At 40.1% G+C, this 27,282-nt stretch overlaps 1 protein-coding gene and 1 non-coding gene across 2 annotated transcripts; both read right to left on the bottom strand.

The window, feature by feature from the left end:
* Positions 1-383: 383 nt before the first annotated feature.
* UBE2J1 (ubiquitin conjugating enzyme E2 J1) lies at positions 384-24,628 on the bottom strand. Its single transcript, NM_001206186.1, has 8 exons — positions 24,525-24,628; positions 15,526-15,599; positions 13,513-13,644; positions 11,236-11,320; positions 10,854-10,959; positions 8,419-8,548; positions 7,064-7,183; positions 384-1,084 (listed from the first exon to the last, which is right to left on the bottom strand). The coding sequence occupies exons 1-8, from the start codon at positions 24,553-24,555 to the stop codon at positions 806-808; spliced, it is 957 nt and encodes a 318-aa protein (NP_001193115.1). The 5' UTR covers positions 24,556-24,628; the 3' UTR covers positions 384-805.
* Positions 24,331-24,418, bottom strand: MIR2903 (microRNA mir-2903). Its single transcript, NR_036371.1, has one exon. It is a non-coding gene; the product is annotated as a microRNA mir-2903 (primary transcript).
* Positions 24,629-27,282: the final 2,654 nt, after the last annotated feature.

Raw genomic sequence — 27,282 nt, 5'->3', positions numbered from 1 at the left:
GTCCAAGTAGAGCACACATTCAAATCTTAAGACCCTCCCATTTAACTTTTGGAAGAAAATCAAGCAACTTCCTGGCTTGGACCCTTCCTTCCTTAAGTCAAAGATCTATGGAGGATTGTTTTCCTTCTTTTTTAAAAAAAATCTTGTGTGGGAACTGGAGAGAAGGGGATAACAGCATATCAAAGTGGTTACAGAGCATTATTTCCTCTTCAAATAACATCCAGTAATAAAGATGTAATCTCATTTCCTCAGAAATGTTTGACCAAAATAGCTACTTTCACCAAAGAATGTTTAGGACATAAAGTCAGTCATAGAATGGGCAATCCCAGTATCTGTCACATGAATATGTTTTAAGCAAGCTATTTGAGGGGTTTTATTTTTCCTTTTCAACTCTTATCCCTGTATCATTCTACATAAGTAGAAACAGAGTACTCAATAAATGGTATTGAGTAACTAGTAATACTCACTGGAACTTAAAATCCCATCTTTTATCCAAAAATTTCGAAGGGCTATACAGAAAGTATCACAAATTTACATAAAGAAAAGCTTGAGGCATGAAAAACAACAAATAAGTTATTTCCCTGTAGAGCAGATTGGATAGAGAGACAAGGGACTTTGACTTCCAGTCCCTTAAACTAAGCAGGACACTGAATGTCTAGAAATATTTATACTGAATTTATAAGGATCAAAAAAGGAATGAAGGGTAAATATAAAATAATTATTTTGTAAACAATTCTTAGATTATACCCAATGCAGAATGTTTAATGAAGCAGCTGGGTCACAGCTCTTAAGACACAAAACAATATTATAACTCAAAGTCAAATATGTACTCATTGGCCAGATATATTCGTCGGAATATAAGAGCTGCCAATGCCAAAGTCAAGATGACAATCAAGACAGCAGATCCGCCATGATCGGTGTGGTTGTCTCTTGGCTGCTGGCCCTGGGTGACATCCGGTGAAGTAGACGACCTTCTCTGACTCTGCTGCTGGGCCCGGCGCTGTCGAGGGCTCATGGAGGTACTCTTAGCTACGGGTTGGGCAGGCTGTTGAAGGGATGCTGCTGAGGGGTTCTGGGTTCCATACTACGAAATTTTAAGAAATTCAGTTTGAAACTGGCAAAGAAAACTTGTATACATACAGGCTATTCAACAGTACATGACATCACAGAGCAGTAAGGCAAAACTACCAGAATTCTCTGAATGCTGAGATGAGTAACTCCCCCTTCTGAATAAGCCAGCAACACAACTTATTCTGAGTGCTCGCAGGTGGAGTAGGAATTTACCAGCAACAAGTAAGACAAGGACAGAGATTATCCACTTTCTCCACAGATGGCTTTGTACTCTCCTCCGGCTGCAACTCCAACAGTATCTGCTAGCATCTGAGTACTTCCCTTCTTTCAGGAGTCAAGGAGGAGAAGCAACCTGATTCCCACTTTCTACATAAAGATTTACCATATTCTAAATGGCAAAAAAGGACAACCCTCAATAGTGTTCTTCCTCCAATGTTATCTTACTACATCAATAATCATAGAACAGAGGAAATAATTTCAAACCATATGTTCTACATAGTAATATTGTTATAAAAGTTAGATGTGGTTTTCAAAACAGGTTTATCCTTTCTCACAATCCCCGTCAACTGAATTGAACACAAGTCCAGAACTCTTTACTGTGTGTTTGAACTGTGTTACTTTATGAGTGTAAAGCATGAACTATTGTCAAGAGTACCCTGGGTATGTGCTGAGAAAAATGTGGAGGTAGGTATGGGAGACTCAAGTGTATCCTCTACTTTGGCACAGGAGGTGCCCCCTAAAAAGCCCTGGGTGTCAACTGCTTTCTATCCTTTCAATGAATGCTTGGTCAAAGCAAAAACACCATGTGGTAACAAGTGATTCAAAGTCATAAATGTGGTTTATAGACAAGAATGGAGAAGGAAATGGTAACCCACTCCAGTACTCTTGCCTGGAAAATTCCATGGATGGAGGAGCCTGGTAGGCTACAGTCCATGGGGTTGCAAAGAGTCAAACACGACTGAGCGACTTCATTTTCTTTCTTTCTTTTTTTTTTTTTCATTTTCTTTCTTTCTATAGTTCCTTTTGGAGAAGGAAATGGCAACCCACTCCAGTGTTCTTGCCTAGAAAATCCCATGGACGGAGGGGCCTGTGGGCTACAGCCTATGGGGTTGCAAAAAGTTGGACATGACTAAGCAACTAACACACACACACACACACACAGACAAGAAAGCTCTACAAAATATGAATTTCATTTTGCTTATATAGATAATTTAACTCTACCTCTAATAACCAAAGTCTCTGTTGTATTGAAAACTTTATACTGATTATAATAGAGCCAACACACATTCTTTCAAATAAGTAAGAATGCATGTTTTATTCAGAATAACTTTTTAGACTGAGTAAATACAAAAGATTTTAAATACTTTTCATTATAGAAAATTGAATTATTTAGAAGAAAAAAGAATCTAAAATATAATTCAAATACTTAAAAAAAAATAGGTGAGAGAATAAGCTTTGTCCTGATAACAGCTATAAACAGTAGGGGAAAAAAGAAGACATTACACTTTAAGTCCGACATCACCCCAACATTAAAAGATGTAAATAATCTGAGTTTCTTAAAACTATCCTTTGGAAGCACTCAAACGTGGTGACCCATAACACAGAGGCAGAACATGGACTTCCCTACTCCAGGCTCAGGAGAAAGGTGCTCACGGAAGAGCAGGCACACGAAGACCGCGTTTTATGACGTCTTACACTGTCACACTGTGTCATGTAGCGGTTTAATACTAATGGAGTTGAACTGAGTTACAGCAACCAAGACAAGAGCACCATTGCACCTGAAATCTCCCATTCTTCCCACTGTTCAGCCAAGAGGACAAAAGTGTCTGATGAGCAAAAGTACTCAAGGCTTATAGGGAAATGGGTTCTTAAAAATAAAAAGGAAGTTGGTAGAATCAATCCAGAAACAAGCATTAGAGATTGACTCATCTTAAAGCTTTTATTTACAGGTGTTGTTTTTTTCCAGTAGTTTGAGTGGTGAACACAAGCCTGACCAGGACTAAAACAGGTAGTCTTATCATCACTAGGCTGCCTTCAGCACTTCATGGATGTGTGACCCTAAGCAAGTTATTTAACCAAAGACTCAGCTCCCTCTCTTTTTTTTTTTTTTTCCAGCTCCCTCTCTTGTACAAGGGTAATATCCAGTTCAGTAGTTGTAAAGATTCAACAGGATAACAATATAAAGTGCGCAGGATACACAATTGCTTATTAAATGTTAGACATTACTAATATTACTATCGATACATCCCTTTGAAGACTCCAGACTGAGGTTAACAAAAGAAAAGTCATGACTTTGTTTAGGACTAATTCTCACAATTTTATTAGTATGATTAACATATTTAGAACAAATCCCTCAAACAATGACTTTAGATGATATTTTAGTATGTGTACTTCATGGAAATATTTATGTAGATACACTGCTTTAAACAGGTTCCTAAATATCAGATTCCTTTTGGATGATACATTACTGACTAAAACTTAGTACTGTGATATTATGAAATTCTCCCTATTCTAAACAATCACATCGTGGTAAAACTGTATGACTTCAATGTTGTAGACCCAGAGGACTCTAGATTGGAGCTGAAGGACTAACTTCAGCTGGACTCAGTTTTGGTGGTTCTTACTGAACCGCAGATGCAGAATCAACTTGGACTTGGCCATTTTCAAAACACCATGGGTTTGGTGGCACAACATTTAAATCATTGCTGTTTGCCTAAACTTGTTCAAACACATATCACAGAATGTATACTTAAGTGATAATCGTTTCTATTTCCTTCATTAAGATGAAGTGATCATTTCTGGGAACATAAAAATATGTGATGTTTGTATCCAATTAAATTACATTTAAATATATATGTCACAATCACACATAAGTTTCTTGTAATACATATAAAATTTTCTATAGTTTAGCATCTATAAGGGAGTTTTGTGTTTGCTTCTTAATACAAAGTGGAATGGCTTATTCAGAACCTTAATCTGGTGAAGAAGAAAAAAACCTGATAGACGGGAAGAACATAAGTCGACCATCAGTATTGTTCCCATTTCTACAGAGCTAAAAAATCTGCATCAAAAAGCAACAGATGGCCTGATGTTATCTGCTGTATTTAGACTGTGGGCAATCTCTCGCCCCCTCAAAGATAAAAAAATGTAGTTTATCTGGGATTTGATGTATAACATCTCAGTGAATTCATATTACACTGGCGTGTAAAGCAGCAGCTGCTGCTGCTGCTGCTAAGTCGCTTCAGTCGTGTCTGACTCTGTGCGACCCCATAGACGGCAGCCCACCAGGCTCCCCTGTCCCTGGGATTCTCCAGGCAAGAGTACTGGAGTGGGGTGCCATCGCCTTCTCTGATGTAAAGCAGCTACCCCCAGCCAAAACCAGGTTTCAATTACCTCCCTAGTGATCAAATTATATAATCACACTCTGAGATAATCTGTATGTAAATATAATTAAGAGATAAACTTGTAACTAAATGCAATTTATTGTTTTAACCAGAATTGGTATCAATTACCTACCTATACCTGTGAAGAAGAGTTCTGTGTTAGGTACTTTAAAATCAAAATGGGTGGTGATCACTTTGTAATGTATAGAAATACCAAATCACTACGTTGTGCACAGAACTAACATAGTCTTATAGGTAGATTAAACTTCAAAAACAAACTCAGAGAAAAAGAGATCAGATTTGTGGTTACCAGAGGGGTGGGCAAAACAGATGAAGGTAGTCAAAAGGTACAAACTTCCAGTTACATGATAAATAAGTCCTAAGGATGCAATGTATAATATGATTAATGCAATTAACATTGCTGTTACATATCAAAGTTGTTGAGAGTAAATCCTCAGAGTTTTCATCACAACAGAAAAAAATTTTTTTTTCCATTCATTTTGTATCTATGAGCTACTAGATATTTGCTAAATTTATTGTGGTAATCATTTCATGATATATGCAAGTCAGATCATTATGCTGTACACCTGTAAATTTATACAGTGCTGTATGTCAATTACATTGCAATAAAACCGGAAGAAAAAATAAGGAAGAAATCAAAATAGAAAAGACTACTGTAATAACAAAAGTATTGTTTGTGCGATCTAATTTACTAAACTTTGTCATTTCTTTACCTGTATTCCTAGTATATTTTTAAAGTGCCAATCCTCAGATTCATTTATTCAACCAACAAATACGACCTACTATATACAAGGCACTATGCCAGGCACTAGGGATACAGTGCAGTGGAGAGGCCTGATCCTCAAGGAACGTACATTCTGGGGAGTGAAATAGACAACAAATAATTGTAAAATAAATTACAACTGCAATAAGGATAACTGGAATATGCAACAGGGGACTTGACACAGATTTAAAACAGACTAAAGACATATTTAAATACATCACAAAGTATTAGCAGACTGTCTTTATAGGTGACTACTCTCCTCTCTGCAGTAGGATGGTTCTATTGTTTAAAAAAACTATTTATGACACAGAAAACAATTAGAATTCTAAAGGTGAAAAGTAATCTGAATATTTTTTTAAATATTTCAAGCTAAAATATATATTGACTAAAACTAATTCACTATATCCCTCTATAACATATAGTTACATGGGCAACACATAAAAACAATTAATCTCTTAGCACACACTTTTTTCTTATACCTCCTTTTCCAGTCCCCTCCAAGAATTTACTTTACAGCACCCTCTCTCCTGCTTTCTCCAACCTACGTTTTTCTACCCATCTCAGTCTCTTGAATGGGAGAGGACCACTCAGTCCCACTTTGTATTTGCCTGGGCAAATGTGTATTTGCCTAGCTTCTATTTCAATTTCCCTGACCCTTTAACATCCTCTCTAAACTGGGGAAGGGGGGAAAGATGTGTCTACTCAACCAAACAACCTGTTACCAAAAAGACAGTTCATCTCATATATAGAAAGGAAAGACAATGTTTTTCCCCTATAATCCCAATTACTTAGCAACAATCCAGTCACATTTTCTTAATTGGTCTCTCCAATGACCACGACCCACTAATGTTTAGACAACAGGTCAGGGCACAACTAATAAGATGCACAGCACCCATGGAATCTTTCCTTCAGTGATTATTTATTAGACACTTAATATGTGCAAGGCAGCACTGTCCAACAGAACATTTTTTGAGATGACAATAATGTTCTGTATCTATGCTGTCCAAAACGGTAGCCACTGGCCACTTGGGGCTTTTGAATGCTTGAATTGTGGCCAGTGTGACTAAGGAACTGAATTTTTAATGTAGCCTAATTCTGAATAAGAGCAAGAAGTTTATTTGGGAAGTGATCCCAAGAAAGCGTGCGCGTGAATGCTTAGTTGCTCAGTTGTGTCTGGCTCTTTGCAACTCTTTGGACTGTAGCCTGCCAAGCTCCTCTGTCCATGGATTTCTCCAGGGAAGAATACTGGAGTGGGTTGCCATTTCCTCCTCCAGGGGATCTTCTCAACCCAGGGATCAAACCAGAGTCTCTTGTGTCTCCTACACTGCAGGCAGACTCTTTACCCTCTGAGTTTTAATAAGGTAAATATAAATTCAAAGAGCCACATGCAGCTAGTGGCTATTCTATTGGATAGAGACAGTCTAAGGCAAATCTCTGACTCCAGGCCTTTGCGTCAGTGCCTTAAGACAGCTTAAGAAACCTGCCAAAGAAGAGCACCTATTGAGAAAGTGGCCAATGTATGTATATTTAATTTTATTCAGAGTCTAGCACTATAGTGAAACTAACTTTTCAGAAAAGTCATATCAATAGAAGAAAGGTCCTATTTACAAACCTAAAATTGTTTTAGTCCAGCTCCATTTAACAAAAAAGAAGAGTCAGAAAACATGAATAACTTGTTTAAAATACTATAATTCATTAGAGGGACAGCTTGTCTCGAATCTGTTAGGAGGACCAAAATATTCAGATAGTTCATCTAGAGATCTTCTCTTCCTACTGCAAATAATTATGATGGTACAGATATAGATGTAAAAGATAAGAGCCATACCGATGTACTTGCTGTAGCACCCTGGAATGTTGCAGGTATATCATCCTGTAAATCATTTAGTGAAAAAGAGTGGTTTAAGTCCGACTCAGCAATAGTCTTTCCAGATGAATTAACTTCTGCCTATAAAAAAAAAAAGATACACCCAAGAGCAGTGTCACAAGAGGAGATGTACAGAATAACCCACAACCTACTAAATTCTCTCTTGGATTTATTTTTAATTATTTATTTTAATTACTACTTTAATATCAACTATTTAGCAGGTAACCTCTGAACACGCATGGTGTCCAACACTGTGCTGGTAATTTAGGAGGAGGAATAGACAGCACCTGTTCTCAAGGAGCTGTTACTTGGTGAGGGACAAAACTAATACTCATGGTTCACAGTCCACTTCTAAAAGCTCTAAAAACTAAAGTTTTTTGTAATTTTTAGGCATAATCTGACATGTGAGGTTGTTAACAGTGTATGTATTTTCACATTAGTGTAAATATTCCCAGGTTTGCTGATGAGATATTAATAGACTTGATTATCAGGAGCTACCCCAGATCCCACTGTGCATGTTAGTGCAAGTTTAATATTTTCTAAAATCTGAAATTCTGATGTACAAGAGACATTTGGCCCTAAGATTTTCAGAGAAGTAATGTTAAGTACAACAGGAATCCTCAGAAGGAAGAAAATAACCAACATTTATTAAGCACCTCCTCTTTCAGGCACCACAATAGAACAGAAGGAAAAGTTTCTCCCAAGACCTGGACATGGAAGGGTATAAGAATGTAGAAAGGTGAGACAAGGGAGGAGGCAGCGCTGCTTAATGCAGGCTGACTTTTTTGATGGAGCTAATTAAATTCCAGAAGTAATTAAATGTTTGTGCAAAACATACGCAGAGCAAAAGGATATGAGAGATGCGTCAGAATATTAATAGCAGGTATTGCGTGGGGATGGGATTATGCATGATTGTTATTTTCCCCTTATTGCTTATCTATAGTTTCTATAATAATAGTTAAAATTTATTATGCACCAGACAGTTCTAAAGTGAGAATTAACTCAATCCTTATAAAAATCAAACAAGCACCATTATTTATTTACAGATGAGAAAAAGGTACAATATGAGCAATATGTCTCATGTCCTACTACTAATAAGCAGCAAAGCTGAGATTTGACCCCTGGTAGAGTATACCAGAGTCCAAGCTTTTAACTATTACTATGCTATAATACTGCTTCTCAAAATATATTAGTTTTGCAATAAGGAAAATAATTTGTAAAGATCTCAGTACAATGGAACTGTACTGCTTTATCCAAAATTTGGCTAGGCAACAAAAGGGTTTCATAGTTAGAATTTATTTACAAATTTAGAATACCTTAAAACTGATTTGTCTAGCCAGTTCCTTGGCTTCTTGGTCAGCCTGGCTTGAATCGCTTCCAGATTTTAAAGGCAACAGGATATCCTTCATGGCAAAGCCACATCCCTCACAACAGAAATCTTGTGATCTGGTAGGAAGTAATTTTTTGATGGATATAAATCAGATACTCAAAAGTTGATCTATCTAAGATACTCAAATACTGAGTGATTAAATTTAAAAGAACACTGGACAACTCCATATCACATTCCTACAGGTAAATTAGATAATTTGGGCAATAATTATAGTTCAAACAAATACACAAGTTAGATTGGTTTTTTTTAAAAAAAATCCATGTCAATTATTCCTCAACTTTAACTATCTGAAATTTTAAAAAAAAAAATCAGGGTTTAGATTTCATTTTTTCCCAATATACTACCTCTTTAAAAGAAAAGTTTTAGATCTATAAGACAGCATACAAATTGCTTAACTACACTGTTCTTAAGTTCACACACAACAAGCCTATATTAAGTCTGTGTAAAAAGTCCATTATAAAGCTCAAATTGGGAATTCTCTGGCAGTCCAATGGTTAAGACAGTGTTTTCACTGCCATAGGTGTGGGTTTGATCTCTGGTCGGGGAATTAAGATCCCATATTCTTTTGGTGTGGCCAATAAAAAATTTAAAAAATTGAATACTATTTACAGATATTTCCAGGGGAAAAACCCAACAACTCTACTCATCTAAATAGCGGTACAATTTGAAAGATAAAAGACAATTCATGGAAAATCCAGACAATGAAATTCATCATTCATTATAACAAATAGAAGCTCAAAATAAGTCTGTTAAGTAGACTATTTCCTAATATTAATTTGATTTTCTATGCTTCCATTTTCTTTTTTTGTATGACTAGAAGTAAATCTGTATAATATACAGTTACATTACTAAACTTTTACAAAAACTATTTTGTCATACTTCTAGTTCAACATAATAAAACTCTTACATCTTGAGGAACATACTATTACATTATAAAGAACATACTATTTATAATTTCATGTAAACATGAAAGCTGTACTAATTTAGTACTTACTGATGAATATTTTTTGTTTCAGCAAAAGTAGCCTTGCTGTCCATATCCTTTTGAGAATCAGTTGTAGCCAAATTATTTATCTTAAAGTGTGTGCACTTTTTTTTCCCCCTCTATTTTTTGGTCATGCTGAGCAGCATGTGGGATCTTAGTTCCCTGACCAGGCAAAGAACCCTCGCCCCCTGCAGTGGAAGTGTGGCATCTTAACCAGGGGACTGCCAGTGATGTCCCAAAATGTGTTCATTTTTTAACTGAGAAGTCAGATGAAGTTTAAGGGAGAAAATTTATTTTTAATACATTAGTTTATCCATAAGGACAGTATGCTACCATGGTTGAATGCAAAATCATGTTTTAGAAAGCCTATATCACAGACTAAGAACCTAGACTATATACAGTGAGAAGTCTAAACAAAAAAAGCCTAACTTTTTTTAACTTTGTTGTACATGAAATGAGCTGGATACAAGAATCAATTTAGAAAGTCAACAAAGAAGATCAAAACAAATGCTATGTATTCAAAGTACATACTATAGTCTGTGAATAGTGGCTACAAGGTATATTCCGAACTTGGGAATAAGGCTTACAAGAAAAGTTGCTGATGAAACAGGGAGTCTATCAAATCTTCCTGAGGGATAGAACCCAGGGATCAAACCAGTGTCTCCTGCACTGCTGGCGGATTCTTTACCGCTGAGCCACCAGGGAAGCCATGCTAGGGTAAGATATACTATCATTTAATTAAACATAATAGATCTGAAGGGTGGTAGGCAGCAAAGTTCAGAACAGGACAATGGTCAAACTCAAGAATTGGTCTCCACACTACTCCAAGGAGAGGCTACTTTGAATCTACTGGGTTATACAGACAGAATGTACCTGAAAAAACCTAGAAGGCAAAACTGCTGGGAAACTACAATTTGATAAAGAAAATATCCTTTGCTTTATTCCAGATCACTTGTTGAGCACTCGCTATGAGACAGATGCTACAGATAAAAAGATGATAAAGTGGGTTTCCTCCCTGCCTTCAAAAAGGTTTTTAAAATTTTCACGGAAAGCAACATACGTATCATTACTCCGGCTCTTTTCTACCTGTAACACTGCTCACGTGGAGATAAATGACCAGTACTGTCTTCTAGAAGATACCATGCCCTGTAGGCTGGTATTACCAACTACTTTTTAAAGCTAGATAGCATGAAATAAATTCTTTAGAGTCTGATCACTCCTGGGGAAATTAATACAACTAAATTTCTAAGACAGCAAAACTAAGACTAGATCTGTAGCGCCAAGGTAGGTCACACAAAGAGAAAGAGCTTATCTGCTAACGGCCATTATCTAGAATGGTATTCACATTTTAACAAACAAGGAAAGGCAAAACTTACTTTTTGGCAAGGGCTCTTCTTTCCTCAGGTGTATAATCTAGAGAACCTATGGCTCCCTCTCCTTTTGTTGGCATAAACCCAATGATGGCTAATAAAGCTGTTCTTACTGAAATAAAAAGTAAACATCAATCTAAGTTGCTTTGCAAAAGGAACTCAGACTACTCTGAAAGAAAAAAAAGACTCAGAGTTTTACTAAAGAGGCACAAGTAGGGGACTGTGTTAAAATGATACAAAAATCCCAATAGCAAAAAGCATTTTTATTATTTATTCAATAATATAAAATTATTTATCCAAAACAGCTTCAATCTCGAGAGAGTATTATATCTTATTATTATGAATTGACTCAAGTTCTGCAAGACTTGTGTTCACTGTAAATACTCACTGCTCCATGAAGGCTGCCAAGTTTCAGGATGATGTCCTGAGATGCTCAAACAGATCTTCTTGCCTACTTCAAATCGTCCATTAGCCTAGGAATAAATAAGGAATTTAAAAAATTATGTATGTGTGTGTGTAATGTTTTATACTTTATAAGCATAAATATATTTTACATATAAATAACTTTTTAAAGATAATTTTTAGAGAATTTTTAAAGGATGGGATCTGTAAGGGGATACAGACTTTTGTCTTCTTATAGATACCCCACAAATATTTGTTAGATTCTAAATGAATAATAAAAGCTGTTTTTAGAAGCCGTCATAGCACATTTTGAAACTGAGTTCCACAACTGACATCTCAGTAACTGACATATAATGACGTCCTAGTATGGTGCTAGGCTCTGGGAAGGAGCTAAAAGAGAAGACATACAAAGGCTACGGTAAAATCTAAGGACTGGCTGTCACCTAACTAGATCCTGGGGAGGAAGGCTCTGAGGCGGGAGTGCCTCTCAGAAGGACGATGCAATTCCATACAGGAACACAGAAGTGAAAGATGAGAATGAGTTCCGTTTTGTCTTGGTGGAAGAGCTACTGATGTGTCCAGCAGGCAGGCAGAAATACAGACGTGCTGATGGCAGAAGAAGATAATGCATTTCTGACACTTGACTTTCACAGAGGTAATCAATGAAACCATTTCATAGAAATTAGAGAAAACAGTTATAGTCTGAACTTATAGGATATCCATACTTGGGAGAAGGAGAGGAAGAAGAGGCGTGAGGTTAGAATACAAGTTCCAAGTAGGCCGAGTTCTGACTTACTCTCTGCTACACACACAGGGTATATGACACGAGTTTAATAAATACTTGTCAAATGAAAGCTGGAGAAGATTTTTCAAAAGAGAGGAAGTGAATCAGAAAGAGCAAATACTGAACATCAGCATACATGATGATATCATCGATGAATAGCTGTGGCGTCAACTACCCTCCACCAGTTTCACCACGTACCAGCTCTTCCTTCAGACCAGCTGGCTCTCCCTACCATCTAGCAACCGAAAGAAGAGACTCCTAACACAGTAGGGCCCCTCCAGGCCTCTTGCCAACTATTGCCAACATGACTAATTCTCAATATCACCTAATATTTATTAAGCAGCTTCCATATATCAGGAACCTGACAGTATGATTATATTCTTCATATACATTCCTTTTGACAACCGAGAAAAATGAATTTCAAAGAGATTATGCAACCTGCCCTTGACATGACAGACACGGCACTGGCCAGAATTCAGGTCTATTGGCTCTAAAACGAATGTTCTTTCCACTATAAACAAACACCATAGGGAAAAACATTAATTTGGTAATGATGACAATTTTTTCTTTCACCATTTGCTACTCCATGTGTATCAGAAGTTTAACTTAGATGGAAAAGGATGAAGACCGAGAAGAGATGGTGTGATTTCTCAAGCTGCTCTCTTGAGACTGGCGTAGTAAGCATGTTTCAACAGAGTGCTATGTGTGGGAACCAGAATACAAGAGATGACACTATAGAGTTAGCATGTTTTGAAGGTTACAAAGAGAAAAAAAGGCTACAGCTTAAAGTCGTAGCAGAGACATGGGAAGGTTTTTGTTTCATTTTTGCTTCTTTCAAGTTAGAGGATAATCAAACACACATAAATGAAAGGAAATGAAGGAAGGAAAGCTTTAACAATTAAGAGAGGAATTTACTGATGGAACAAGGTCCCAGGAAAGATAAGAGAAACCTGGATGTATAGCTTTCCTTTACATGGATATAAAATATGTGAAGATGGAGAGAAATTCTAAGATATAAACAGTAATAACATAGCTAACAGTTATTGAGGACTCTACATCAGTTCTTATTCTAAGAGCTGCATGTGAAGACGAGGAAACTGTTAAAAAAAAAAAAAAGATGAGGAAAATGAAGGACAAAGCATAAAGTGAAAAGCTGAAGGAGATAATGGGATTAAGAAGTACAACAACAGTAACTACCCTCTACTGAGTACTTATCACGTGCCAGACACTGAGCGCAGCACTTTGTGTCCACTAATTCACTGAATCCTAACAACCACACTATGGCAATGAGCTTCACAAGTACTTCTCAGATGCTTCAACTTCCTAGGAATTTTTTTCCAGAAAAAATATAGTCCAAGGTCTGGTCTCCAAAAGCAAAGTTATAATAATAACGATCTACTTTATTTCTTAATGAAAAGGAATATGCACACTACACTTTACAGCCGCCAGGAAGCATTCCAAAAAGCCGAGAATTCTTACCGTTAGGAGAATAATGCTTGGTGGTTTCATGGGATACTCTGGTGGCAGTACTATTCGTCCATGATAAACTCCTCCATCAAAATCAGAATCTGGGGGCCCTCTAACTGTGAAGTGCCATTCAAAAAGATTATCCTGAACAAAAACAATAAGCACCAAGCGATCAAGAACATCGAAAAGTTGGACTGTTTCTACCAGTGAGTATTAGAAACATTACTGGGTGAGAAAAATTAACATTTTATACTATTCTAACGCACAATGTCTCAAGTATAAAAGTTATAAGTAAAAGCTATTTAATCTAGCTTTCATATCACATAAGAGCTAAAATATTTTTTTAATGCATTTTAAAACACAAGAGCACCGTTTTCGTTGCTGTTGTTTAGTCGCTAAGTCTTGTCCAACTCTTTTGCGACCCCATGGACTGTCCAGGGATTCTCCAGGCAAGAAAACTGGAGTGGGGTGCCATTTCCTTCTCTAGGGGATCTTCCTGACTCAGGGATCGAACTCATGTCTCCTGTATTGGCAGGCGGATTCCTTGCCACTGAGTCACCAGGGAAGCCCCCCGAGCACCATTACATGTTCATAAATAAGATTATAGATTTACATACTTCTTATTACATTAGCTCCATTTATTTTTTCTGAAAAATATCTTCTGGACCCTGAAGTTTTAATATGGACTAACTGCTTGACACATTCCAAAATTCTTCACTTGAATGTCTCCCGGGTTTACTGGAATTTCAATCTTCCTTTGTATGTTTCATTCAGTTTTTGCATTATTTTGGTGTGGTTTATTGTCAACTAAATTTCTCTGAAAGGAATATAAGGAAGAAAATCTATGCTCTTGTATGTCTAAAAATATATTTATTTTGAGTTCATGCTTTATCATTTTTTGGATGTGGATTTACTTAATTAAATTATTTTTATTAAAAATTTACTTTTATTAAATTATTATTTGATCTAAAAATATTATAGACTTAATTAAACTGATAAATAACCCCTGAATCCCAATTAGTGAAAATTATTATTTATATAATCAAATAATTTACTATAAATTTGGATTATTTTAGCAAACTTTCCAAATTTATCCCTCATAGATGCTGAAAAGCTTATTAGTAAGTGGTCAGTTAACTCAGTCCATGGGGTCTCGAAGAGTCGGACACCGGACACGACTGAGCGACTTCACTTTCACTTTTCACTTTCATGCATTGGAAAAGGAAATGGCAACCCACTCCAGTGTTCTTGCCTGGAGAATCCCAGGGATGGGGAGCCTGGTGGGCTGCTGTCTGTGGGGTCGCACAGAGTTGGACACGACTGAAGTGACTTAGCAGCAGCAGCAGCAGTTAACTCATAGGCTGTTAACATTATATGTTAATATCATCGGTTACCAAGTACTTCATAGTTTGCAAAATACCTGCACGAACATTATTACATTTTAGTCTCACCATTACCATGAAAATGATACTGGGCACATTTAAATGCCCTCCTTTCACAGACTGGAAGACTGAGGAAGAGGTAGAGATGTTTGTACAAAAAGCCCAAACTAGCTGCAGAGACCCCTCAAGGGGCTACGTCTCCCAAATAAAGTCTGGAGTTCTTTCCACTTTTCCTCCCTCATACCTAAACTAATTTAGTATCTGAGGCCCTGCCCCCTTTTCTTAGCTGAGCTGTGGCATGGGGGATCTTAGCTCCCCAATCAGGGACTGAACTCCTGCCGTGGAGATTGGAGTCTTAACCACTGGACCAACAGGAAAGTCCCTGAGACCCATTTTATAGAGACCGGAAATCTGCTTCTTCTGAAACATCTGATTCTGAATGGCTAACAGAAATACTCAGTGTATACCTTAAACTAACACAACATTGCAAATAACTGTACTTCAATTTTTAATGGTTTAAAAAAATACTCAGAAAATATAGGGAATAAAGTATATCAATAAAGCATACCAAACACATTTATAATGATTCAATGCAGTGAAAAAATAATTTTAAGAAACTCAGAAGACAGAGATAGAAACTAACCTCTAAAGGCTGTGCATGGTAATGATCTGTGGGATCTTTCAATTCTGCTGCTTCTTTCATCAAACGTTTAACAGCTAAAACAAAATTCACAAGATAGAGACATTTCAAATAAACTTTTTCCATGTGATTAGCAGATTTACAGACCTAATGAATAAGTTCCTACTTCAACAAAAAACGTGCAGAGGACTTATTCAATACAGCATATGATTTAATTATGCGATAATAGTAATAATGGGGGAAGAAAAGGCAGCTAGGCACTAGAAGAGTTACATATTAAATTAAATATATAGGGAAGTTTCAAAGAGACACTATTTTTCTCTAGTAAGTACTTATATACACTCCTTATTAGGTAGCACTCAAATATTAACTCATGTAATCCTCAAAACAGCTGAGATAGGTGCTGTTTTTATCCCCATTTTCCAGATGAAGAAACTGAGACATGGAGAGATTACACATGTCCAAGGTTACACAGCTGGTAGATGACAGAACTAGGATTTCAACACAGGCAGTCCAACTGTACCTCGTTAAAAGATCTCCATTGACAAGAAACATGGCCTCTGGCACTCATGCTCATGAACAGTAAACCCCCTAAAATCCTCAACCTCAGGACTTTCCACTCAGTATCTTCTTTGACTTAATGGCACTGTCCTGACGTCACCGAATCTCCATAGCCCTAAATGAATTCCTGTTTGAAATGATTTCTTTGCTAAATTAAAACCTCCAATCCACTGACCCCACAACTTTCTTAACGCTACCTACACCTATACTCACTTCTCTCTCTATCCATGCTCTTGGCTCTTAGACGTTCCCCTTTCATACTCCCCTAATAAATTCAATTCTAACTGAGCCAACCCAACCATCTTCTAATTTGGAGTCTATACCCAAACAGCTAAGCATTACTGAATAGGGTTTAAAAAGTCACAGAGACAGGCCCACTGATGCTATTATAGAGGTATTATTAACAACCTCGGCTGGGACATGGAGTGCCTCATCCAATGCCACACAATGTTCTATTTCTCCAGTAAACCCCACCCAACACCTTCCAACTAGTGCCCCAAGACTATTTCACACCTATTCACTCTCTTCTCTTCCACCTCTTTCAGTTAATGGCACAGACTTTATCCCCATGATAAACAACGTGAGCAGCCTACGACAGTTTAGAGTCCTATGTGTATCTGTACCCTCTTTCCTATCCTATTGGTTCATAAAGGTCAATCCTTTGATCCCAGCCCCCTCACCCTCAAGCTTTAGATGCTAAAAAAGAAAGTCAGGATACTGGTGTAGGATACAGGATAGCAAAGCCAGAGAAACACCAGATAGCTGAAGGCTCTCTGAAACTCTGCTTGAGAACAAACTAACACAGTTTAACACGTGCTATGAGAGAGGTATGCACCAGGTGGGCACCTAACCTGAGAGCAGACAGAAGAGAAAAGGGGTCAGGTGCTGAGATCTGAAAGAAAGACAGTAGGAATTACCCAGCTAGGTATAATAAGCAAAGGAAACAAAAAAAGTAAATGTGCAGTGGCACAGATAGGCACGCTATGGGGAGAGGTTACCTGAGAAGCAACTCACACATAAACAACCAAACAGTTCCTTATGTATCAGGACTTTTGCATAAAATTTCATTTTAATCAAGGGTTCCTAAGCTGGAAAAAATATTCTTAAGTCACTATGTTATTCCATAACTATTAATATTCTTTTCCATCTCCTACTCTGAACTAAGTCCTATAGCAGAGAATTTGTTCATCTGATCAGTAAATATTCACTAAGCTCATACTAGATGCTATGTGTGCTAAGTTGCTTCAGTGGTGTCTGACTCTGCTGAGCAGATGCTATAGCTACAAGTAAACTACAGTTTCTGTTATCAAGGAGCTTATAGTCTGGTGGGGAGGAGTCAATGCAAATAATACAATAAATGTTTTATTAGAAACATGCACATATTGAGACCCAATTTCTCCCCACCCTCCACCCCCGGGTTCTAGTCACTCAGCTTTGTTCAGTTCTTTGCACACACTCTGCCTTCTACTTCAGACCTTCCTTCCGCACCAGTTCCTCAGCCTGCAGCGCTGCTCCTCCTCCCATCCCCCACTTCATCGAGTCTGGCTCTCACTAAGGCAATGGCACCCCACTCCAGTACTCTTGCCCAGAAAATCCCATGGACGGAGGAGCCTGGTAGGCTGCAGTCCATGGGGTCGCTAAGAGTCGGATACGACTGGGTGACTTCACTTTCATTTTTCACTTTCATGCACTGGAGAAGGAAATGGCAACCCACTCCAGTGTTCTTGCCTGGAGAATCCCAGGGACAGCGGAGCCTGGTGGGCTGCCGTCTGTGGGGTCACACAGAGTGGGACACGACTGAAGTGACTTAGCAGCTTAGCAGCAGACCTTTAAGAAATTTACTCAGAAGGGTCTCCTTGATACCTTCCTTTGTCCACTCTCAGAGGAGTGACTAGAGATTCCTATCGGGACACATAAAAGTCCCTGAGGAGTCCTGGGAGGAGAGTGGACGCCAGGAATGCTCTCCGAGTTATTTCTAGTGGTCAATCAGGTTTGGAAACCACCGCTCTGGAGACGTTGAATCCCCTTGCATTAAGTCCTAACAACACTCTATAATTTCTCTTTTATAAAGTTCACCTCTCACTGGTGATTAACACCTGTCTTTCGTGCTCAATAACAACATCTACTTCACTGAAGTCTCCTCAGGACTTAGCACACAGTAAACACTCATATATTAGCTGAAATGAATGTATCTTCCCCCAACAAAACTCTCTCCAAGGATCTGATTAAAAGCAGTGGTTTTCAGATTTATTTGATGAGATAAAATCCTTTGTTCAAAGAAAGGTTTAAGGAGAACCTCAATATGTAAAACAGATAACAGCAGGCTAGCATGGAAGGACCTCTAAGCTATCTACCCTCTTCCACCTATTTCTAAGAGGCCCAGAGAAAAAGAATTGAAAACCCTTGGTTTAGAGCCACGTAAAAATATAATTAAGTTAATATTATCAGATATAAATAAAGTCATGAAAGTTGTTTAACATGATTGGTTTAACATGATTGCTGTCAGCAATCAAAGATGCCAAGGAAACTGTTTTTTCTTTATTTCTCATCAGCTGGCTGCATAAACTGACGAGGTCAGATTTTATTCATGCCATAACCTTATCACATTTTTCTCTGCCTCTTCCTCACTCAGTTTATTAGGAGAGAAGAAAATAAACATCCAATGGATATTATGAGAGATGTATGGAAGGGTCGAAACTGCTGCAAGAAAGAATTTAAAGGAACAATCAATCATTGGTTCAACTGAAACAAGAGGGAAAGGGGCGGGGCACAACCTCTGGAAGAATGACATGGCCCAAGGCCCATCAGCAACTGAAACTGATTAGAACCAAACGGGTCCAAGATGGCAGACAAGTGGACTTCCACTAGACCTTGAGCCTCAGCATTTGTTTACGCTCTTCCTAACACTTCAGCAAGCTAAAGGACACACCAACAGGCACCGTGACAGTTCCAAGGCAGTTCCTCCACCAAAAAGTGGGCAGTGGCCCAATTCCAAAAAATCCCCGCCCCCTTCCCCCAAACAGCTATTACAGTCCTCCCACTCATTAGCCTATGGAATTACCCAGCCCATCAAAGCTAACCACATCGTATTTCCAGGCACTTCTCACCTACTGTGATGGCCTACACTCTGTCTGTAGTGTGTTTCTCTCTAAATCCACTTCTTACCTATCACTTTGTCTCTTACGGAATTCTTTCTGCGATGAGACATCAAGAACCTGAGCTTCATTACATGCGGAAACCAGATGTGTGATCCCAGTTGGAGGACTGTGGGTTCTGGCTGAGTTCAAATCCTGGCCAAGTGAGTTCAATTCTTAATATGAGGTGCATGGTTTCACTAAACAAGTTGATTTTATTAGTTCATGGGCCAACATGAGGACATACCATGTGAGAGCCAAAGCACATAGTCAAACAGAAGGTAAAACTATTCTAGTGTACTTATAATCTATTTTTCCGGAAACAACATATACTATGAACACTTTTGTGAAAAAGAACATGGACTCTGGAATTAGAGCTGCATTAAAATTGGCTCTGACATTTTGTAGCTCTAAATTACTTGAAAAGTCTCCCAATCTCATTCTGCTGCAATGTTTATATCTGTCAAATGAAAGTCAGTAATTTCTTCACATAATTCTCCTTTCCTTTTCACCCCTCCCTCTTCCCCAGGTCAGAAATGGACTGGGATTTAAGGTCCTTCGATGATTCTCTCTGGTTCAAATGCAGGCCTTAAGCATATGAAGTTGGCAACAATGGCATGGCTCCCTGCCCGCAAAAGACATGTCACTGCTATGGAATAGTAAAGATTCAAAGTACTGCCTGGAAACTAGGGCTGGAGCATAGTATGCTCCTGACACTCCATCTCTTGCTACCACATGGCTAGTGAGGAAACTTCCCATTCCAGCTCCTCTCTTAACTCTTTGGAAGGTTATAAATGGAACTCTCCAACCATGGTAAGATAAGATGTGATAGCAAAGGAAAGGAAGGTGGGGAGCACATGCATTCCTGCTTTCTTCTTTTCATGGAGGCCACATGACCACTCTGGATCCAATCTCTAGGTTCCAAGGGCCTCCCATTAGCATTCTTCACATGCTCAGCTAACTCACTGGACTTTGGAAACAAAGCTCCAGGAAAAGGGGATCATTTATTGGTCACTCACATGCATCTATATTCTCTTGGAAAATAAATATCTTGATATCATCAGTCTCCAAAGCATGGGTAAAATGCAGGAGACAGGCTTATCAAGGATATGAAGCCAATGTTATGCTCCCCAAGAGCCTCTTCCTGCTCCCATAGTGAAGACACTTAAGCAAATATTTAAGGACTGATATTTCTGCCCACGAAGATCTTGCAAAGGTATATATTCGACAAACATTTAAAGAATATCTGAGTTATGGAGATAGAAGAATGACTAAAACTGTTTCTTGTCCTCAAAAAGCTCGTAGAGAAAGACATGAAAACAATTAAAACAGAAATACTGACCAAGGATGCACAATTATACAGACTACTTAGTATGCCTACGGAAGCTGGACAAGGCAGAACCTTAAAGAAGATTGAAGAATTAATAGGAATTTCACATGAATAAAAGGGAAGGCATTCCAAGCAGAGGTTCCAACAGGGACCAAGGCATATAGGTAAGAGCTGCTCCATCTGGAGAATCACTCAGGCAAAATGGGTAGATGGTGAAAATGCAAAGGAGCATAAGAGTGGTAGGGGATGAGGCTGGTGAGGAAGGCATGGATCAAATCACATTCAGCCCTCTGTGTTTAGTTGCTCAGTTGTGTCTGACTCTTTGTGACCCCATGGGCTATAGCCTCCTAAGCTCCTCTGTCCATGGGATTCCCCAGACAAGAATACTAGAGTGGGTTGCCTATCCCTTCTCCAGGGAAACTTCCTGACTCAGGAATAGAACAGGGGTCTCCTGCATTGCAGGCAGATTCTTTACCAGCTGAGCTACCAGGGAAGTCCATCTAGACCGAGCTAAACAGTCTACTTTGAACTTTATCCATAGCTACCAGGAAGCTATTAAAATTTTGTTAATTTGAGGGGGCTTCCCTAGTGGCTCAGCTGGTAAAGAATTCGCCTGTAATGCAGGAGCCCTGGGTTCAATCCCTGAGTTGGGAAGATCCCCCGAAGGGAACGGCTACCCACCCCAGTATTCTGCCCTGGAGAATTCCATGGACTCTACAACTGAGCAACTTTCACTTTCACCAGGAAGCTATTAAAATTTTGCCAATTTGAGGACTGACCTAATTTTTTATTTTGTTTCAACTGATCTGGTGATGATGGACAGTAATTGATTAGATACATGTGACTTTGTTCATTAGTGCCCACATGGAAATGCATGTATTTGTATGTGTTTCAGGGTAGGGAGTGGAGTAAAAAAGTAGACCAAGAAATCAAAGATGACTCCCATGGGTTCCTAGGTGGCAGTCAATTCCTGGGATAAGGAAAGAGGGGGAGGAAAGAAAACTAACTGGTTTTTGGTTTTTACACCTTGTAGAGATGTTTTTTTTTTTTGGTTTGTGGGAAATCTGGGTAAAGATGTTAAATCACCAGTAAGTTCTGTGTATCTATAGCCTAGGAGAAGGGTTTAAATCGGACATTAAAACTTGAGAATGATTAGCGTGAAGGGGCAGTAGGTATCCTGGGTATGGACAGAGTACGTGTGTGCTCGGTCACTTCAGTCGTATCCAACTCTTTGTGACCCCATGGACTGTAACCCGCCAGGCTCCTCTGTCCACGAAATTCTCCAGGCAAGAATATTGGAGTGGGTTGCCACGCCCTCCTCCAGGGGAACTTCCTGACCTAGGGATGGAACCTGTGTCTCCTGTAGCTCTTGCACTGCAGGCAGATTCTTTACCACTGAGTTACCAGGGAAGCCCACAGATAGAGTAACTCCTATATTTCTGATGGAGGTAATCGGTGCCTTTGCACCAATTTCTTATATGCCAACCATCTGCTAACGAGCAGATTGGGCCCTTCTGAAGAAATCTGGCCACAGGAAGTTCTTTACACATTATGTCCCCTTACTTTGTACTCTGAGACCCTGATACTTAGACCAGAACAGACCCAAAAGAGAGAGCAGGGTGCCTGATCCAGAAGCACCTACTGACAGGGTAGTCAGAGGCTCAAGAGGTGTCCTCACATAGAGTTCTGCCCATTATCACAGGTCCATTCTAGAAAAATCATTAAAAATACATTGTTTCATCTATAAAATGAACAAATTTACTATCCATATGCTAACAAACTGGCCTTTAACCAGTTATTTGTATTGTCTTAATTGTTCCATCCATACCTCTAAGACAATTACACGTCAGATAGAAAAAGGGTTATAGCTCTTACATTGTGCAGCGTTTTTAACCACTTCCTTTCATGCATGCGTTACCTTAAAAAGTATTACAAGACAGAAAAAAACAAAGAAAACATTTTCACTTGCTTCCCGCACTTTCAGTAAGTTCCATATTTCGGCTAATTCACTTTTTCTATGAATACCAAATGATCTGTAGAATTAAAAAAAAAAAGTTTAAAAAAAACCCTCCTTTTTAGAACAACAGCACTACCTCTGAGGAAATGAAACTGAAAAGACGAAGCAATTTATTATACGGCTAGAAGCATGTCTACCAAAGAAAGCTCAACCAGTACCTTCCTTACAGTAGGTCATACAGTGTAGAAACAGAATAAAAATTCTGAAGAATTTTAAAAGCTTATCACAGTCTCGGGTACAATAGCCTATCAAAATTCAGCAAAGTCCTCTGACAACAATCTCTTGGGACCCACCAACACTCCATTCCAAATTGCACTATTTCTCATTTTCATTATTCTCTGGACATTCCACTAAATACCTCAGCTGTCTCAAGGAACTTGGTATCATGGGACCAGTTACCCTACGTTTTACCCACATATTGTTATTAAAATCTAGCACAATTTCCACATTCTAAACATTCCAACATCTAATCTTAAAATTAAGCTTTTCTTTCCCTCTTTCTCTTTCATCTCCCTTTATTCCCCCTGGCGTAGGAGATGGGTTGAGCATAGCAGGGGTGGTGAATCCACTGAAATTGAATCCTATAAACATATTTCTTCTAGAGTCCAAACCCTTCCGCGGATTTTTTTAAGTCTATGGCTCCCCCAAACGTTATGACTGATTCTTGGTTACTGGAGAACGTTTCTTAGCCTGACAGAACTCAAGTTAACAAAGCTCTGTTCAATCAGTATCCTCAGGCTTTTCTTCAGTCTTTGTTACGTTTTTAAGTCATTAAAAAAATCCAAGATTCACAGTACTCTCTCCAACAGCATGCTAATCTTGGTGATTCTTACTGAGAAGTTGCTTCTTCGGTAGAAAAAAAAAAAAAAGAACCAATAAAGGTTGGCCAAACCATCACTAAACTAAAATCCTTTATTAGGATTATTTAGACCTAAAGTGTGGAGTTTCTCCCTCTGAACAAATTTATCAAGGTACAAATCCAATACCACTTATAGAATCCAAAGGTTTCAAGCCTATCTTAATCTGAGAGCTGCTTACTTGTCGTGCTTCTTTATTTTGTTGTTAAGTCGCTAAGTCGTTTCTGACTCTTTCGCGACCCCATGGACTGTAGCCCGCCAGGCTCCTCTGTCCACGGGATTCTCCAGGCAAGAATACTGGAGTGGGTTGCCATTTCCTCCTCCAGGGGATCTTCCGGACCAGAATCCAACCCGCGTCTCCTGCACTGGTAGGCAGATTCTTTATCGCTGAGCCATCAGGGAAGCCCGCTTCTTTATTATACACCAGAAAAGTATTTGAGGCTAGTGTTTGGCTGCTTCTGTGAATGAAGCAGGGGTATTAAAGACAGGAAGAGAAGTTTCTATGCCTGAACAGAGACATACATACATCATACCAGTATGGCTAAAATCATGGTTAGTTCTAAAGTGCATGGCTCAACTAGTTTTCTTAGCTTTTTGGTTAACCGCTTTAGTCTAGAACATTTCCTTTATGTCTGTAATTCTATCTGCCCCCAAAGGCTGCAAACAGGACGTTTAAACGAAATCCTCAAATGAGAGTGAGTCAAACAGCTAATATATAAAAAGTCCGGTGGCGGCGACGGAAAAGAGCTAACGACCGTGTTCAAGGCGCAGGTAGGGCAAGGGGTTGATCTCTATTACTCACGGCTATCACCATTACACCTGTTCTCGGGGATAAGCTGATAACCCAGTTCTACGTGGCGAAAATGAGGGAAGGGCAGTCGGGGTGCGGAGGGGAGACCCCAGGTTTTGTGCCTGCCGGGCCGCCCGGCTCCGCGGCCTGCACCAGCCCGGCAGGCAGCGGGCTGGCGTAGAGCGCGGAACCGGGAGCGGAGCGGCGAGTGGCGGCCGACGCGAGGGGTCCGTGGAGCGGGTCCCCGGGGTCCGGGGTCACTCCCCCATCGCGCTCACCGTGCGGCACCGCCCCCGCCCACAGCCCCGCTCACCCGGACTCTTCAGGTTGTAGCGGGTCTCCATGGCGGGTGGCTGGCCCGGCTCCAGCCTCCCGGCCCGCCGCCGCCGTCACCGCCTCTCCGCGCCGCCGCCTCCCGCGACTCAACTCGGTTCGGGCCGACCGGGTCTGGCCGAGGAGCCTCAGCGGTGGCCGCCCCGCCCAGGCCGGGACTGCGGGCGGGGCGGGAGGGCGCGCGCTCCGCGGTGGCGCCGCCTCCTCCGCTGCTCCCCCGCCTCCCAGAGGGCCGGGCAGGCGCCGGCGCCGGCCGGGGTGTCGCTGAAGCCGGGGCTGGGCTGGAGGTCAGCCTCCTCGTCTGGCCGCGGGCCCAAAGCCGCCGCGGCCGCCCGGCCTGCGTCACCCTCCCTCGCCCAGGTTTTGTGAAGTTGTCCTGACGTGGCAGTCGCTTCGTGGCGGGGGCGCGGCTCGGCCACTGGTCACTTCCCCGGTCCCGCGAAGCGCACTCCCGGATCTGCAGGAGTGGGCGGCGCTCCGGTCTTATCCTTGCCCAGACCCACCCAGGCTCCCCAGGCGCTTGCGGGACTCCCCGCGGAAAGGCGCTGCCCGAAACGCCCCGATCGTCCTCGCGGCGGGCGTATCTGGGCCCAGGTCCTCGAGACCGGTTCAGAGCCACCCCGACCCGGCGCCCGTGTGGCCCGGCTACTGCCAAGTGCTTTGTTTTCAGATCGGTAGCTGTTTGGGGTGGAAACAGTTAAGCAGGAAAGGAGAAATCCAGAGATAAGAGAATGTGAAGGGTTTTTATAACATTTTTTACCCCCAGACAAATGTGCTTGGGTGCAAGGCAGTTAGTTAAGCATTTGGGGAGATTTTTTAAAAAAATAATTGGGTTCGGAAGCATACATATATGAAAGGTATCCCCTCAAAGAACACATTTCAGGGTTCATTGTATAAGCTGACGTCACGAAAAAGACTTAAAAAGGGACAAGGATTTAGGAAAAGGGGGTGGATTGGCACGATGGAAAGGATGAAGAGGGAAGGAGAGAATTCCATGTGGAATGAAGAGGATTAAATCAGGTTGGGCAACTTTTATTTTGTTATATAAACATAGAAAACTTTCTTTTTGAAAGGTAACAATATGCCACCCCAAAATATGTCTCTTTGGCATAAGGATTATCTTGAACTGGATATTTTTGAGAAAGAGCAGGCACAAGAGAATCTCTGAAAACAGAGTAGAATTTACCGTTTCCTACTGCTGCTGCTGCTAAGTCACTTCAGTCGTGTCCGACTCTGTGTGACCCCATAGACGGCAGCCCACCAGGCTCCCCCGTCCCTGGGGGTCGCAAAGAGTCGGACACGACTGAGCGACTGAATTGAACTGAAGGGAAATTCACGTTTTTTAAAACACATTTTTTTTTGCTGTGCTGTGCTTAGTCGCTTAGTTGTGTCTTCTTGCGACCCCATGGACTCTTTGCAACCCCATGGACTGTAGCCCCCCAGGCTCCTCTGTCCATAGGGATTTGCCAGGCAAGAATACCAGAGAGAGTTGCCATACCCTCCTCCAGGGGATCTTCCCAACCCAGGGATCTAATCCAGGTCTTCTGCATTGCAGGTGGATTCTTTATGGCCTGAGCCACTAGTGTCTGAGAAAGTTGATGGAGGGGGTACTAACAAATCTTCGAAACAACCTTTACCCGTTTCCCTGTGCCCTTTCATTACTGGCGTCCTTCAATCCCCCTACAGCTTTCTTCTGTCTTTAGCTGAAGATACTATTAATCTTTGGTAATGACTCAGGGAGTTACTCAGCTTGTTTCTTCTTTTGTTCATTTGTTGCAAGGGGTTTCAGCCAAGAACTCATAAGGGAAAAGTTTGCCTTTTCACTGGTGGTGACATGGGTTATTTATACCCATTTTACAGATGAAGACAATTGAGGTCTCAGAGAACTCAAGCTTAAATTCTTCGTGTTTTCAACTACATTAAAAGTTCTTATCTGTGGCCCCCCAAAATATTGCCTGCCATTTCAGTAAACAAAGGATATCTGCCTACCATCAGCTGTGGCAGTTGCCCGTTGAAGGTACACACTGAAGGGAATTCAGGATAAAGTAAAACAGGATACTGGCCCTAGAGAGTGGACAGAATAATTTCAGAGTCCAGACTCTTGCATCTTCTCATAGGTAGAAAAGCACTAAAATCATTAACTTGAGATACCTATATTTTTGTGATTAACAGTAATCTTTTGATGTTCAACTACATGTTTTTTTATGTTTTTTGTTTGGTTGGTTTTTTCCCAGCAAGAACTCCTGTATATCCTGGCTCCTCTCTTACCAATTTGGAATGACTCCTCAGAGATACCTGAGAGGCAGCATCCTAGACTAAAGTCCTCAGGCCACCAAATAAAACAGAATTCTCAACATTTAGAATGTGCATTTTTTTCCAGTTGACATATCTTTCTGACATATTATTTTTTATCATATTGATAAAAAGAAGTTTTTTAGATTTTTATTAATTTCTTGATTTGAATACCTTGAAATCCAATTTACAGAGGTTCTTCAAGTTTCACTGACTTACATTCAAGGCTACTTATCTAGAAAGTGGAAGGACCCTGATTCAAGTCCAGGTCTTCTGACTCTGAAACTGGGATTGTTTTCACTGCAATAAAAAGGAATCAAGCTGTCTTTCTTGTCTTATATTCATGTAAAGCCTTTTTTCCCTGTCATCTGAAAAGAGGAACATGCTTCTTAGAACCTCAGAGGTATTCTTGAACTGCTGTCGACTGCAAGTTCATGTGCCCGACA

This window comes from Bos taurus, chromosome 9 (genome assembly GCF_002263795.3).
Source record: "Bos taurus isolate L1 Dominette 01449 registration number 42190680 breed Hereford chromosome 9, ARS-UCD2.0, whole genome shotgun sequence".
Classification (NCBI taxonomy): Eukaryota; Metazoa; Chordata; class Mammalia; order Artiodactyla; family Bovidae; genus Bos; species Bos taurus.
This window is presented reverse-complemented; position numbering and strand designations above follow the sequence as displayed.

What these genes read in the sequence shown, in the direction of transcription:
- UBE2J1 (NM_001206186.1), bottom strand. Translation starts at nt 24,555, where the DNA reads ATGGAGACCCGCTACAACCTGAAGAGTCCGG. An exon ending in CTACAACCTGAAGAGTCCGG is followed by an intron (nt 15,600 to 24,524) that starts GTGAGCGGGGCT and finishes ATTTTGTTTTAG; the next exon opens with CTGTTAAACGTTTGATGAAA. An exon ending in AGAAGAGCCCTTGCCAAAAA is followed by an intron (nt 8,549 to 10,853) that starts GTAAGTTTTGCC and finishes ACTTCCTACCAG; the next exon opens with ATCACAAGATTTCTGTTGTG.